At 37.8% G+C, this 15,734-nt stretch overlaps 1 protein-coding gene across 7 annotated transcripts in view; it reads right to left on the reverse strand.

Moving 5' to 3' along the window:
* PTK2 (protein tyrosine kinase 2) overlaps positions 1-15,734 on the reverse strand; it is a 362,172-nt gene that overhangs the window by 220,269 nt on the left and 126,169 nt on the right. For 6 of the 7 annotated variants that reach the window (XM_026454573.1, XM_026454577.1, XM_026454572.1 and 3 more), the window contains one exon: positions 14,421-14,587. The exons of the other annotated variant lie outside the window; for it this stretch is intronic. In XM_026454573.1, coding sequence (XP_026310358.1) covers positions 14,421-14,587 — 167 coding nt within the window. The remainder of the gene's footprint in view (positions 1-14,420; positions 14,588-15,734) is intronic. 7 annotated transcript variants of the gene reach the window in all.

Below are 15,734 nucleotides of genomic sequence, written 5' to 3' on the forward strand. Positions count from 1 at the left end.
CAAAAAACTAGCCGGGCGAGGTGGCGGGCGCCTGTAGTCCCAGCTACTCGGGAGGCTAGTTTTTTGTATTTTTTAGTAGAGACGGGGTTTCACTGTGTTAGCCAGGATGGTCTCGATCTCCTAACCTGGTGATCCGCCCGTCTCGGCCTCCCAAAGTGCTGGGATTACAGGCTTGAGCCACCGCGCCCGGCCTCCAAATCCATTCTTTTAACATCCAGCATTCTGATGCTGATGATGATTATCAACTAACATTTTCTGAATATTTAGGGTATGACAGGAATTGTGATAAGCATTTCACACAGATGACTTCTTTTTAGAGAAGCATAAGGAACATGGGCTCTAGATAAAGATCACCTACGGGAGGCCATGTCACTTATTCACTGTCAGCTATCACTTCTCTGTGCCTCAATTTCCTTATAAGGATGTTACAAGAAGTAAATAAGTCAGTAGACACAAAACACTCAGAACAGTCACTGGCATATCATAATAAATGGTTTCTAAGGTTTATCGAGTTATTAGTAATAACTCGATAACTGTTTATTCCAGCACAGATCATGTCTCACGTAGAGCTGGAGGTGCTGGAAATTCAACAGTGAAAATTCAACGGTGAATAACAGGCAAAGTGCTAGGTCTCAAAAAGTCTGCATTTTCGTGGCAGAAGTCAGACAGCAAATACACAAATATATATGAGATGGCAGTCAGCGTCATAAAAAAAAATCAAAGTAAGGGGAATAACAAATGATTATTATTTTTATAAAGGATAGTCAATGATGGACACTGATATGATATCTGAGCAAAGATCTAAACAAAGGAGATGAGGAAGGGCGTTATACAGTTAAGTGCAGAGAAAAAGTGTTCTAATCAGGTGGAACAGACTATGTAAAGGCCCTGCTGCTGGAGGATGCTTGGGAAGACAAGTGTAGCTGGGGCAGCTTGCATGAGGGCAGTGAGTAGAAATGAAGCTTCACACAGACCCTTACAAATCATGATAACAGGGTTCTTTCTCAATAAGAAAGGAAGTCAAGGGCATGCTGTGCACAGAGAAGTGACATCACAGGATTTTCATTTTTCATGATTAGGGTATATACCATGCAGAACAGACAATGGGGACCAAAGGAAGAAGTAGGGAGACTAGGAGGAGACAAAGATTCTGGGTGAGAAATAATAGCCAGGTTAATATTCACCTTATGTTCACAGATTGACAAGACAATTTTAGGGAATAACATAATCTTCCCTAGATCCTACAGCTATTTAGAGGTAGGCATGGGATTCCTCTCCAGCAAGAACATGAATATTTAAAGGCACAATGAAACGAAGAGAAGGTACCTATGTCTTAAAAACAGAAAGGAATTTAACTCAAGCCTGCTTATGTGAAGTTAGACAAGGCCTTTAGATCATGTTAAGAATTTTGATGGGAGCTAAACGACAAGAACACATCCACATAAAGCAGGAAATAAGACAATGGGGACTAACAAGAGTGGTGGATGGGAGGAGGGAGAGGATCAGAAAAAATACCTGGTTGATGAAATAATCTGTAAACCAAACCCCTGTGACATGTAGTTTACCTATGTAACAAATCTGCCCATGTATTCTTGAACCTAAAATGAAAGTTAAAAAGAACTTTGTTCCCTGCTTCAACACACTAGTCTAGCAAATTTCACGCAAAACCCTACTGAAACTTTCCTCAGTCCTTAAACTGCAATGTGTGACACCATGTTCTCGTGCCCCACTAGACCTGACATCCCTACTCTACTCTCTTACACAAAAGTCACCATTTTCTTTACACGTCTGTTTGCCATTTTAAGAGTCTAGTTGCATCCTGACACATATTTCCACTTCTCTGCTATATGCCTCTCCATGGATTCCCAACAGCAGCTAAATACTATGCCCTAAATAAAATCATTCTTCTGTTCCTACTCTTAGGCAATATGTTCTTATTCATGTCATTGTCATCTAGCTTCCTCAATCTTACCACCAAATATGAGCACTAAGACACCCAAAAGTAACCAACTGAGGACAAGGAGGAAGAAGGTATGTTTTTGAAAAGCTGAGTTAGATTAAGAATATGATAGTCCTGATACTGAGAAGGGTTAGCTAGCTAGTCTGTCTTTAGTGAAGTAAACAAAGCATTAACTTCACACAACACAGATGCCCTCATAAAAAAAACTGGTGTGAACAGTCTGTTCTTACAATAGACTTCCAATTTTTTTAAAAAAAGGGAAGAATGGAAAGAGAAATTTATCATTTAGCAACAATTATAGTAATAATCACTGCAAGACAGAATCATCAATGAATGCTAAGATTAGTGGGTGAAAACGAGAAACAGAATGTTGTAGTATCGATGTATCTTCCCAGAAGATATTTCTTAATAATAAAGGGGAAACAGTAACCTTGTAGTGGTGAAACCTGGCTTCCATTATCTTAACCAAATGATCCAAGTTAGAACCATCTGTAAATTAAGTTGTGTCATTACGGACTTCCTGATACAATGCAACGAGAAAGGTAGGACATCTTGACTGTGGCAGTTTTGCCACACATGCATAACCTTAATCATAAAAACAATATCAAACTCAAATTGAAGAACACAATACAAATAACCAGTGAGTATTCTTCAAAAATGTAAAGGTCATAATGACACAAATTAAGGAATTGTCTCAGATTAGAGAAGACTTAAGGAGACATGACCATAATGTGGTGTTCTGAATTGGTCCTGAACTAGAAAAGGAACAGTAAGTGGAATAATTGGGAAATGTGAAAAAGTCATATAGATTTGTTACTAGGACTGCATCAATGTTAATCTCCTGGTTTTACTAGCTATATTATATAATATTTTAATATTTAAGGAAACCAGCTAAAGGGTACACAGGATTTCTGTGTACTATTTTGCAACTTTTGATATTATATTGAGAATTTTAAAATTCCCACGAATACAAGACTGACCCTTTTGTAGCTGTGGTGACAAACACCACCCCGCCCAACACACACACACACACACACACACACACACAACCAGTTTTAAATCAGCGTGGTCAATAAATACCAGTTGTACAGCCACAGACCCACTCGAAACTAATTTTAAAGCACCTTTAGTCAATCAACTGATAACTTGCCTCAATGAACACGCATCTGCAGGTCAACTGATTGGCAGCTCCTTCTTTAATTCAGTCAAACAGGAACTAACTCTAAAGAACATGCTTCTAAAGACGAACAGTCTAACTTGTGTAACCATGTGTCTAAAATTGATGCCAACCCATTCCCACCTCTGAAAGTTGGCCAGTTTCTCAATTTCATACTTCCAAAAACCTTGTATAGTACCAGTAGTGTGTTCTCCTCAGGGAGACTGACTGATTAGCACAGCTTTCCCTTAACAGTATAATAAAGCCTCTTTTTTCCGATTTAGATAATGAATGATCATGATGTCAGATTTGGACAATATGTAAGTAGTAAAACTTTTTTTTAAGCAAAAAAATCATTATGACCAAAATCAGAATATCAGTTACCTCCAGAAGCAAAGAATAGAGAATGAAATTGGGAATGGGCACACCTCTAATTTAATGGGCTACAATTCATTAATTCATACAAAGACAATAAATATGTTGCTGATAGGAAACACATAAACAAAGAGGGGGCACTACGTACTGGTAACAGAAAGTATAGATGAATATATTATAATCATGAACTTATACATACTTAACAACATAGCCTTAAAATCATAAAGAATCACAAGACAGAATTACTAAAAAAAAAAAAAAAAGTACATCAACAATTACAGTTGAATAGTTTCTTCTGAGATGAGCATGCAGCAAAATATATGTGTATAATATATACACTGAATACATTAAATGTCACTTTTCAAGCAAAGTATGAACAATATAATCTTCAAATAATATGACAATAAGCTTGAAAAAATGTACACAAACATACTCGCCCTCTTTATAATAAGAGAACATACCATTTTTTCAAAAGGAATGAAAATATCAACTAAGTACTAAGGCACAAAGAATCATCTCAACATAGTTAAAAAAGAGTCAACACCATAAAATTGTTATTCTTCCTGTAATGCAATAAAATAAATCCATAACCAATAATCTTTTGTTTTATAAGCACATATGGCAGAAACCTAAACAACACACTTAATCCACCCCTTGGTTTCTTCCTAAAATCTTGAAACAAATATCAAAACACTGATTGATAATAAAACACTATCTAACAAAGTTGTGAGACACAGACAAAACTAAAATGACCATTTATAGTAAAATACATTTATTGGTAAACATGAATGAATGAAAAAAAGTGAGCTAAGTGTTCAATGTAGAAATAAATGGTAAACAGAATAAAATATAACCTTCATAATAGGAATATATAGAGTAAGAATTAACTTAGTAAAGATGACACAAAGGCTTTGCAGAGAAGACATTAGAAGGCATCCAAGACAATGGACACAGATGTCACAGACAAAATCCAGATGAGGGGAACCTGTAGGACAAGCAACACAGCTTCCTTCACAAACTGCAAGTAAAGGGGAGAAACTGGATGAAGATGCTATAGGTTACAGAAGACTGAAAAGACAAAGGGCACACCTAATTTGGATCCTAATTCAAATAACTTATCTTTAAAACTTTTGTCGTGATATTTAATAAACAAGTCAAACTTTGAATACTGATGGGATAGTTTATGAAATTAAGAATAATTTTTGGAGATTTTTAACAATTTTTGGTTATATTTTAGAGCAGTAGTTCTGAACCTTGAGAGATTCTGCCCCCTCCCTGTTTCCCCTAGGGGACAACTGGCAGTAACTGGACATATTTTTGCCTGTTACAACTAAAGAGGGTGGGGTGGTGGGCTCCTATCATTTAGTGGGTAGAAGCCATACAACATATATATACAAAAGCTCCCCACAACAAAGAATTATCTGGCCAAAATTTTAATCCATGATTAAAATTTAAAAAACAACAAAGAAAAGCATGTTGTCATGTTTATGGACAGACCATTTTGAAGTCTAAACTATTTCCATCAATTTATAACTTTGTCACCAAAAAGGAGTGGATGCACTGCTCATAAAAAATCTGAAAACAAAAATTTCTAACATTTCAAGATTTCTCCACTAAATAAAAAAACTGATGTTAAAATATGAAAATACATTTCAAAATCAATTATATTGAAAGGAATGATCATGGAATATGGAAATTCACTGACCAAATTTCAACAAATGTTTACACAATTGGTGACTGGTAGTGAAAAATCAGTATCATGGCAAGGCACATACAGAAGGTATCCCTTCTATTTAATTATGCATATCTTTGTCAAGAATACTTTTTGCTATGACAACCATTAAAAGCAATAACAAAATAAATAAAACCTGAAATAAGACCTTTGAATCAGAAGTGGGGCACGGTGGCTCATACCTGTAATCTCAGCACTTTAGGAGACAAAGACAGGAGGAGTGCTTGAGCCCAGGAGTTTGAGATCAGCCTGGGCAACATAACAAGACCTTGTCTCTACTAAAAATAACATAGCATAATATAACATAACATAACATAACATAACATAACATAACATAACATAACATAACATAACATAACATAACACAACACAACATAACACAACATAACATAAATAACATAACATCAGCCGACCGTGATGGCACGTCCTATGATCCCAGCTACTCAGGAGGCTGGGGTGGGAGGATGGCTTGAGCCCACGAGGTTAAGGCTGCAGTGAGTCATGATTGCACCACTGCACTCCAGGTTGGATGACAAAGACAGACCCTGTCTCCCCTCTCCTCTGCCAAAAAAAGACCTTTGAATTAGTATAGTCAAAACTATAAACGCTGATCACAGTGGGTAAGGCAGAAAGACCATATAAGGCCAGGAGTTGGAGTCCAGCCTGGGCAACACAATGAGACCTTGTCTGTACAAAAAAATTATTTTAAAAAATTAGTTGAGTGTGATGGCAAACACCTCTAGTCCTAGGTAACTGGGAGGCTGAGGAAGGAGGACTACTTGAACCCAGGAATTCAAGGCTACAGCCAGCTATGATGGTACCACTGCACTCCAGCCTGTGTAACAGGGCAAGACCTTGTCTCAAAACAACTATTTAACCAAGACTTTCTTTAAAAAATAAACCATACTAGGCCGAGGGCAGTGGCTCACACCTATCATCCCAGCACTTTGGGAGGCCAAGGCGGGCAGATCATGAGGTCAGGAGATCAAGACCATTCTGGCCAACATGGTGAAACCCCATCTCTACTAAAATACAAAAAAATTAGCCAGGTGTGGTGGTGTGAGGCTGTAGTCCCAGCTACTCAGTGATGCTATTTCACATCACTGCAACCTCCACCTCCCAGGTTCAAGCGATTCTCCTGCCTCAGCCCCTCTAAGTAGCTGGGATTACAGGCGTGCACCACCATGCCTGGCTAATTTTTGTATTTTTGGTAGTGATGGGGTTTCACCATGTTGGCCAGGCTGGTCTTGAACTCACCGTCTCAAGTGATCCACCTGCCTCAGCCTTCCAAAGTGCTGGGATTACAGGTGTGAGCCATCGCGCCTGGCCCACTGCATGCTTTTAAATTTTCTACTTTTATGTATACTTTACAGCCTACATTATACAATCAATATGTTGACCATAAGTGAATAAATAAAAAATTGATTAAAGAGAGACAACATAAGGCTGATAGGGAGATTTCACAATGTAAAACATGCAATATCTCCCCCATGTTATCTCAAAATTTTAATTCAATTCCATTTTCAGTACTTTCAAGGAGGAGAGAACTCTTGGAGAAATAATAATTCACTAAAAACTAAGAACTTGGGGAAAGAAAATAATCCAGAGAGGAGCCTTGCCATGATGCTACAAAGCCATGAGAAGATGAAAACAGAGAGGAAGGTAAGTGGGAGAGAAGAGAATCAGAAAACAGGAAGACACTGGAGGAGAAAGAACAGGGGAAGAATTCAACTAACTGTACAACCCAGGACTAAATAGTAACACTGGTGGGCAGGGCTTCCTCTTTCATTTTCTTATATATTGCTAGGGCAACCCAGTACTGTACCAAATGCAGGGGGAAGGGAGGGAGAGCGAGCGAGTTAAGGTGAAGAATGTAAGATTTCAAAGGAAAGCAGGCATGCTGAATCAGCTGTTTTCAAAGGGAAGTATTCACCTTGGTACTGTCAGTGTCTGGCACAGAAGCATTCAGTAAATGTTTAATAATAAATCAGTAAATCTGCTTTCTCAAATGCCAAGAAAGGCTTCTCCTAGATTTGGTCCTCAAATCCCTGAATTCGACATCTGAAAGGAATAGTGATATCCAATTAACTCAGTCAGAAGCCGAACAGATCACTCTATGTAGGTGATTTCAGACAATCAATATAGTTTAAATTATAATTCACTTAATTATTTAAGTGAAAAACTTTACAGTTTAAATCTGTTGGAAATCTCCCAAAGCTTCACACCTTTTACTGTATTATAAACTAGATCTGGTAGCATAATTTAAACAGTTTTGCCTGACTCAAGCTCCTAACAAATACTACCTACTTAACTAGGCTCTCCCAGCATCCCAGAAACAGGTAAGCTCCCACCTGCCCCTGGACTGACTGGGAAAGCGTTAAGGACAGGCTGGGGCACACATGCACACTTCAGGAGTGATTTTCAAACGCAGCCTCAGACCCTAATGGTCAACACAAGTTCTCCTGGAGCCTGTGTGGGGACTGGGAAGAGCTGGCGGCTACCCCAGCCACGGCTCTGGGCCTTCCAGTGACTTCTGAAGGAATTTACCATTCCCTTATTTACATGTTCTATGTGGTCTTAACCAACATGTGTTCCCAACAATCTCGTTAGGTGTTTTCACTTTTTACTTTATAAAAAGTGTGTCATGCTGTACGTCATATTCCAGGACTTTTTAAAACTGAGGTAAAATTCACATAAAATGTTAACCATTTTAAGATGTGAAAGAAAATCAGTAGTATTTAGCGTATTCACAAAGTTGTGCTAGGACTTATTTTGTCACATGATGTTATACAGCTAAGCTTCATGCATATTGTTACTCGTACCTGTAGTTCATTAATTTTGACTTGTGTGACATTCTACCACCATGTGAATAATCCCCAAGTGACTTAACTGTCACTGCTTATGCCATGAACATTATTGCAGTTATAGCCTGGTATAGAAAGTAGAGCTAGAGTCTCTGAAAGAAAGAACTTGAAGGAGAACTGCAGGATGGTAGGGCATGTAATCACTTGACATTCAAGAGGATGCCAAGCTGGATTCCCAGGTGGTTTCACCAATTTATTAAAACATTCTCCCTAGCAGTGCAGGTGAAAGACTGTCAGGTCCACAGCCTCTCCAGCTACAGAGTGTCAGACAGTTGACTTTTCGCCAACTAGAGGTAGAGTTTCACTGAGCTACTGATTTGAATTTCCCTGATCAATAAAGAAGCTGACAGTGCCTTCTATGTTAACTGGCCAAACTTATTTTTTCTTTTATGAAAATACCTTCATGTCTCTTGCCTATCTATTATTGAGGTGTCTTTTTTTTTTTTTTTTGGAGATGGAGTCTTGCTCTGTCGCCCAGGCTGGAGTGCAGCGGCACGATCTCGGCTCACTGCAAGCTCTGCCTCCCAGGTTCAAGCAACTCGCCTGCCTCAGCTTCCCCAGTAGCTGGGATTACAGGCGTCTGCCATGATGCCCAGTAACTTTTGTATTTTTAGTAGAGACAGGGTTTCACCCTATTAGTCAGGCTGATCTTGAACTCTTGACCTCAGGTGATTCACCCATCTTGGCCTCCCAAAGTGCTGGGATTACAGGCATGAGCCACAGTGCACCATCAGCAATTTTTACATTGATTAGAACTCTTAACACCACCTTTTGTTGACTGCGTTGTGTTACAAATACCTTCTCCCACTTTGCAACTTGTTTTTGTACTTTGAAAATGTATCTTTTGCAGAATGTCTTAATCTTAGTACAGTAAAATTTGCCATTCTTTCTTTTTATAGTGAACATTTTGGAGCTCTTAAGAAAATCTTCCTAACCCAGGGCCAGAGACACATTCAACTACACTTCCCACAAAACATGGTTTTTTAAAGTTTTGCATGTGATATTTGTACATCTCATAGATTTGTGTATTGAGGTAGGATCCAATTTTGTTGTTGCTCTTCTTCCTACATGGATAGCCATTTATCAATCCAGCCCTTCCTTTCAACCAGTGACATGTCATAACACAGAGCTCTCTAAGGTCATCCTACCTGAGACAGTTATGACCAAATACGTGTGCAGCAAGCTAGCTTACCAAGCTGTTTAAAGAGTGAGGACCAATGAACAAGTCTATATTTCAGGTTTATTCAACAGTATGAATAGAATCTATAGCAGACAGCACAAAAGAACAAGCTATGTCCAAAAATGTCATGGAAACCAAAATTTATACCCCATTATATTGCTGAGTCCTGGAACTTTCATTTGACTGTTGAGATCTTACTCCTCAGAATTAAAGACAGAACTGTAGCTGCTTTCACATACCCACCTATGAACTTAGATGTCTGCAGGTGACAGAAAAAAAATTTGTCATGTTTAGCTTCTTGTACTTACATATCTAATACAGGAGTAGAGAACAAACAGCTAAGTGTTTGGATTCAGTTTCCACTATACCACCCATTTAAGCCATATGATCTCCAGGAAAAGTTATTAAGCCTTTCCAAAATAAGGCTTTCCCACAAGTAAATGGCAAAAAGAGAGTACCTACATAAGACTATCATAACAGAAATTAATTCTGATGAACTACATCAAATATCTGACACACAGTAAACAACATGTGTTAATATGGTAACACTGTTATTAACTTAAGCTAATATTGTTTGGTTCCTAGTTGAAGAAAAGTTTCTATACTATCACATTACTTTGCTTCTGGGCTTCTTTCACACATGCATTATCAATATATTATTTATTCAGTTTTTATTCAAATATTGTTTATTGGGTGCCTATAGTACACCAGACATGACTAGAACCAGGAATATAAGAGTGAAGAAAACAAAGTCCCTGAGAAAGAAAGACAGACAACACATATATAATATCAGTCTTCATAAGTCTGTAAAAAATTAACAGACTATATGAGCTGATGAAAAATCACAAGGAGCTTCAGGTAGGCAGTGGGCTCTTTAGGTAGCCAGTAGGAGACCATAGGGAAGCAGTGACATTCAAGCACATTCCTGGAATGGGGAGGTCCAAGCCATGCCTGGAAAAGGTAGAACATACTCAGCAGAGTCACATCAAGTTCAAAGGCCCCAATAAGAAAGCCAGGGGGCTAGAGTTGAATACGTGAAAAGTTGTAAAAGATAAAGGAAAAAAGAGAAGTGAGACAAAGAAAGCATTAATTAAGATGAAGGGCTATATTATTCAACAACTAAAGAGTCTGGCAATAGAGAAGAAACCATCACATCGGATCCCAACTTGAGTATTTATGGAAAGAACTCTAAAATATATTAAAGAATTTAATGGAAGGAAAACTGAAATCAAAGGGACCAGTGTCACCAGAGTGGAGGAGGAAGAGGAAGAGCAGAAGGAGATAAGGACTGTGAGGTCATCAGAAACTCCAGAGTGTGCTCTGAGTGTGATGAGAAGCTACTGGAAGCTTCTGAGCCCAAATGATTTACAAATAGAATTGGATGGCTTACATTCTAAAAGATACATCAGCAAATCCCATCAGCTCCCACCTTAAAAACACAATCCTGTACAACTGTTTCTCACCACTTTTATTATTATTCCCCTACTGCACCATCTTTTAGGATTTTTGCCTGGGTTATTGCACTAATTTATCAGTTTCCCTGCCTCCATCCAATCAAATGTATGATGTAATGCCCAAGGCAGGAGTAGAAAAGAGGTTACTGGAGCACCCCAACATTTAAAAGCTAAACAGTTCAGAAAGACTATGAATGGTTAATGAAGGAAAACCAAAGCAGTTTGGTATCCAGGAAGCTAAATGAGGAATATTTATTAAACTCTTGGTGATAATAGCTTGTATTGTAATTGCCTTCTATATGCCTAATGACGCTTTAAAAGATGTTTACAATTTTTTTTCACATGATATTAACAGGGTATAATCCTTTTCCCCCTGGTTATTATTTGTCTGATATACTTTGTTCCCTTTCTGCTTATATTTTAAGTTCTTCAAATTCAGTTACTATTTCGTTTCATGGAGCCAATGCTTATTTAGATCTACCCAATTTTTTCCATCTCGCATCCGAGACCCTCCCCTTCAGAGATCAGTTTCGTTTTTCCTAAGGTGTTTTTGTCGGAGGTTCCTTTGGTGGTAAATCCTCTAAGGAAAGTGTCTCTATCTCACCCTGTTCTTGAATGGCAATTTAACTGGGTCAACAAATACAGGCTGCCAGCTGCTTTCCTCACCACTTTGAACATATTATCCCACTATTTTCTTGGCATCTATTATTGTTGTTGAAAAGTCTGAATTTTTCTCTGGGTGTCATCCTGTTGTGTTCTCTGGTACAACAATATTTTACTATTAATACAATCTGCCAAAGCATCAGTTTAGTTTTAATGACTCTGTTTGGGATTTTATGTTAATCCTGTATTTGAAGGCTCATGTCATTCACTGGTTATAAAATATTCTCAACCATTATCTCTTAGGATTATCTCCTCTCTTCCCCATTCTTGTTCATTCTTCTTGAGTTTCTATTAGAAATGGGTTGACCTTCTCATTCTTCATGTTACAGCAACTTACATTCACATTTTCCATCTTTTCATCTCTGTGGTATGTTCTGGGAAATTTTTTGTCTTGTTTACTAATTTTTCAGCTATGTCTAATCTGCTATTTTATCTATCCTATGATTTCTAGAACTTCTATTTGGACTATCCAGATTCTCTTGGTTATTTTTGATAGTCTCCTGCTCCTTACTGACACTTAAATTCCTCCCCTTTTAAATACACAGAACCATCAGTATTAACCCTCATAACTCTTGAAAATACCTCATCAGTTTATCTGTCACATTTTCTTCTGTCATTATCTCTACCTACTATGCATGTAACTTTCACTAATCTTTTTTTTTTTTTTTTGAGACAGAGTTTTACTCTGTCACCCAGACTGGAGTGCAATGGCATGATCTCAGCTCACTGCAACCTCCACCTCCCAGGTTCAAGTGATTCTCCTGCCTCAGCCTCCAATGTAGCTGGGATTACAGGCACCCGTCACCATACCCGGCTAATCTGTGTATTTTTAGTAGAGACAGGGTTTCACCCATGTTGGCCAGGCTGGTCTCGAACTCAAGTGATTTCCCTGCCTCAGCCTTTCAAAGTGCTGAGATTGCAGATGTGAGCCACCATGTCTGGCCAACTTTCACTAATCTTAAAAGCCTAGCTACATTTTCAGAGTGTTTAAGACAACATTATTCCTATATTGAGATAGGCAATCTAATTTTAAAAACCTGTACTATGAATCCAGACAGCTCAATTCAAATCAAAAGCTGTGTCACAAACTACGTAACTAAAAGTATCAATTTTGTTTTCATGTGTAAAACAAGAACAACAATAGTCTCTAACTCATAGGGTTTGGGAACAGTAAAATGAAATGTATATTTAAGTTTTCTGGTGTAAGAAGCAGACAGATGGCAGAGTCCCTGGCTCAGCCACTCATGACGACAAGGCATCAATGTCATCATCATCATTAGTATTATTATGAGCAGCAGTATCTTGATCACTCCTTAATCTAGTAGGGTCAATCTATGAGAACTTCTATATAACCCCATCTAAATTTTTCTTCCTTTTGAGGATTCAAGACCCAGTCAGTAAAGCAGTGCCTATTCAATTTTACTTAAAACAAAGTAAATAAATTGGCTTAAAAGAACAACAATCTACTAAGAGATTTAGATTCAATGGCCATTTTATTGAGCACTAAGGACTTCATTATGACAAAGTCGGCATCTGACATGTCCATATAAACCAAGATAATATAATTGTGTAAAATAAGTACCTTGACACAGGAGGATCACCTGAGTACAGGAGTTCAAGACCAGCCCAAGCAACACAGCAAGATGCCCATCTCAAAAAACAAAACAAAACAAAAACCCTGCAGGTATTTTTATCTAACTTTTACATATCCTTTGTTTTGGAATGCTTACTTGCTTAAACAGACTAAATAGCTGGAGGTCAAATCTTCTCTAGCCATTGATGTGAACCAACCAGACAATATTCTCAAGGAGTATTTTGTTAACTTGGTACCAGCTACCTGACAAATTTGAAAATACAACTATATTTCTTTGATGAACTCTGTAACTGGGGTAGGGTTTTATTCAATGTAAGATTTATTCAGGCAGGGCATGGTGGCTCACACCTGTAATCCCAACACCTCAGGAAGCCAAGGTGGGCAGACTGTTTGAGCCCAGGAGTTTGAGACCTGTCTGGGCAACATGCTGAAACCCCATCTCTGCAAAAAATACAAAAATTAGCTGGGCGTAATGGTGTGTGCCTACAGTCCCAGCTACTCAAGAAGCTGAAGTGGGAGAATTGCTTGAGCCCAAGAGGCTGCAGTGAGCCACGTTCATGTCACCGTACTGCAGACTGGGTGACAGGGCGAGACTCTGTCTCAAAAAAGAACAAAAATTATTCACCTAAACATGTTTTCCTTTTAAAATGTCTACCCTAATTAATCTAGATCCTTCAAAGTTACTGACCCTTTGAATGCACTCTTCAATCTACAATTATCTTTATTTCTGTAGCATTACCTATAAAAATTAGAACCCTAGTAAAAGAAGCCCATTTTTACAAGTTATACCTCTCTCAAATGTATTTTAGATGTACAATTTCCCACTAACATCCTGAGTTGCTTAATAGTAAAAAAAAAAAAAAAATTAGGGAAAACCAGAAAAAGAACAATTAAAGGGAATTCTTTTAATTTGCCCTGAAATAATTTTATTTTCCTTAACATTTCAACAGGAGTCACTAAGAGATTACTTCCTAATTTTAACATTGCATGTGAATATCAAATATACACTTACTCTTTGTAGGTGCGCTCTAGATTACACGGCATAGTAAAACAAGCTATGCAGCCCATTAATAAGGTATTTAGGTGTGATAGCAACTCCTGCTACATAAAAGGATGACAAGGGATGAAAATATATATATAGGATTTGAGTTTTACTGGGAGCAAAGGTTGAAACAAAGTAGCACTGTGAGAAATCAGCTAGCAAAAGACCATCACAGAAGCCTGAAATCAGATGGCTCAAAGTATAGTTAATAATATCCAAAAGCTAGACTAGAGGTCTAGAAGAGATCACTGGTTAATAATTACTAACCAATTTTATTTATACCAGAGATGTAATGACAAGCAGTGTGGAAATTAAACATATACATTTGTTATCTTGTGCATGTTTTTAAAAAGCAAAAGAAATCAAGTGTGCATCACACCAAAGCAGGTTTGTATCTTACTTCCACTCCTCTGGTGGGTGGGCAAGCTCATACTTCTCCCTCACACTGGAGACGCCCATATCCACGTGAAGCCAGTGAACCTCCTCTGACCGCAGGTGACTGAGGCGGAATCCATAGCAGGCCACATGCTTTACTTTGTGACTGTCCACTATCTTCTGAATGATGCCCTAAAACATACCCCCCACAAGAATGACTGTTATAAACTGAAAAAAAAAAAAAAAAAAAAAAAAATATGCTAAAAAGTAATGCAATATTCATTTCTTTTAGTCAATTATCAGAAATCTTTGGTATGAGAATATCAAGTTAAATAAATGACTTAGGAATCTTTGTTTCTGAAATAGTATTTTCAAGAACAAGGAGAAGTTTTAGAAAAGAAAACATAAAGAGATTATCTCCTTTCTTTATTAACAAGGCATGTAAACTTAAAAATACATTTCTGCAATTCCACTATCATCATCCCCCAAACCCGTCAAAGCACACCAGTTATCTTTCAGTTACTACTTTCTAAGGTCCAGACCCAAGGAGGGGGTTATACTTTCTAGAACAGGGAGATCATACTGTTCAAGACTAGGCTGCAACATTCATAATCATTTTTTAAAAAAACATACATTCAGGAACACACACTTAAGGCTATGTTTCTGGTGACACTGGAGATACATGAAAAGTTCTTTGAATTCGGGCCTAGTCAATTTATTACTTGCTCTTTAAAAATTATTATGAAACAATCTAAAATACTCCCAAATCTAATGCTTCTAACATGTGTTCCCTTGAGTTCAGAGGAGAAGGTCACCTCTGAATGAGGTCATCAGGGAATGTTCCTTAGAAATGGTGAAATTTCTCCTGGAGCAATGGACAGGTTAAGTGTTAGAACTGACTCTACCTAGGTATGAGGACCATGGGAGAATATGTTGTTAAGTGGGCAGCATGTATAGAAGACTCATTTGGGAACATGACAGAACCATCTGCTGCCCTTTACATGAGGGTACGCAAATCACAACCAACTGTGACCTCAATCTTTTAGGTGACAAGGCAAGTTTTTTTTTAAAATGATGCTGATATTAAAATGAAAATGTCCATGAAAGAAAATAATCACTGGTTTTTAGAATTAGCAATTAATTGAAGCTATAATAAAACATATAATGTAAGACATACATAAAAGTTCCTGCACTCACCAAGTATGCTTTATTACAGCACAATGCTGCTGATCATGATAAAGGATATTATCCCCAGCCTTCTCCCTAATCTAAGACAAACTGTAACATGTACCATATACAAAAACTGTCCAAAACCCAGTATATGCACACTGGGGACGTG

This window comes from Piliocolobus tephrosceles, chromosome 7, assembly GCF_002776525.5.
Source record: "Piliocolobus tephrosceles isolate RC106 chromosome 7, ASM277652v3, whole genome shotgun sequence".
Taxonomy (NCBI): Eukaryota; Metazoa; Chordata; class Mammalia; order Primates; family Cercopithecidae; genus Piliocolobus; species Piliocolobus tephrosceles.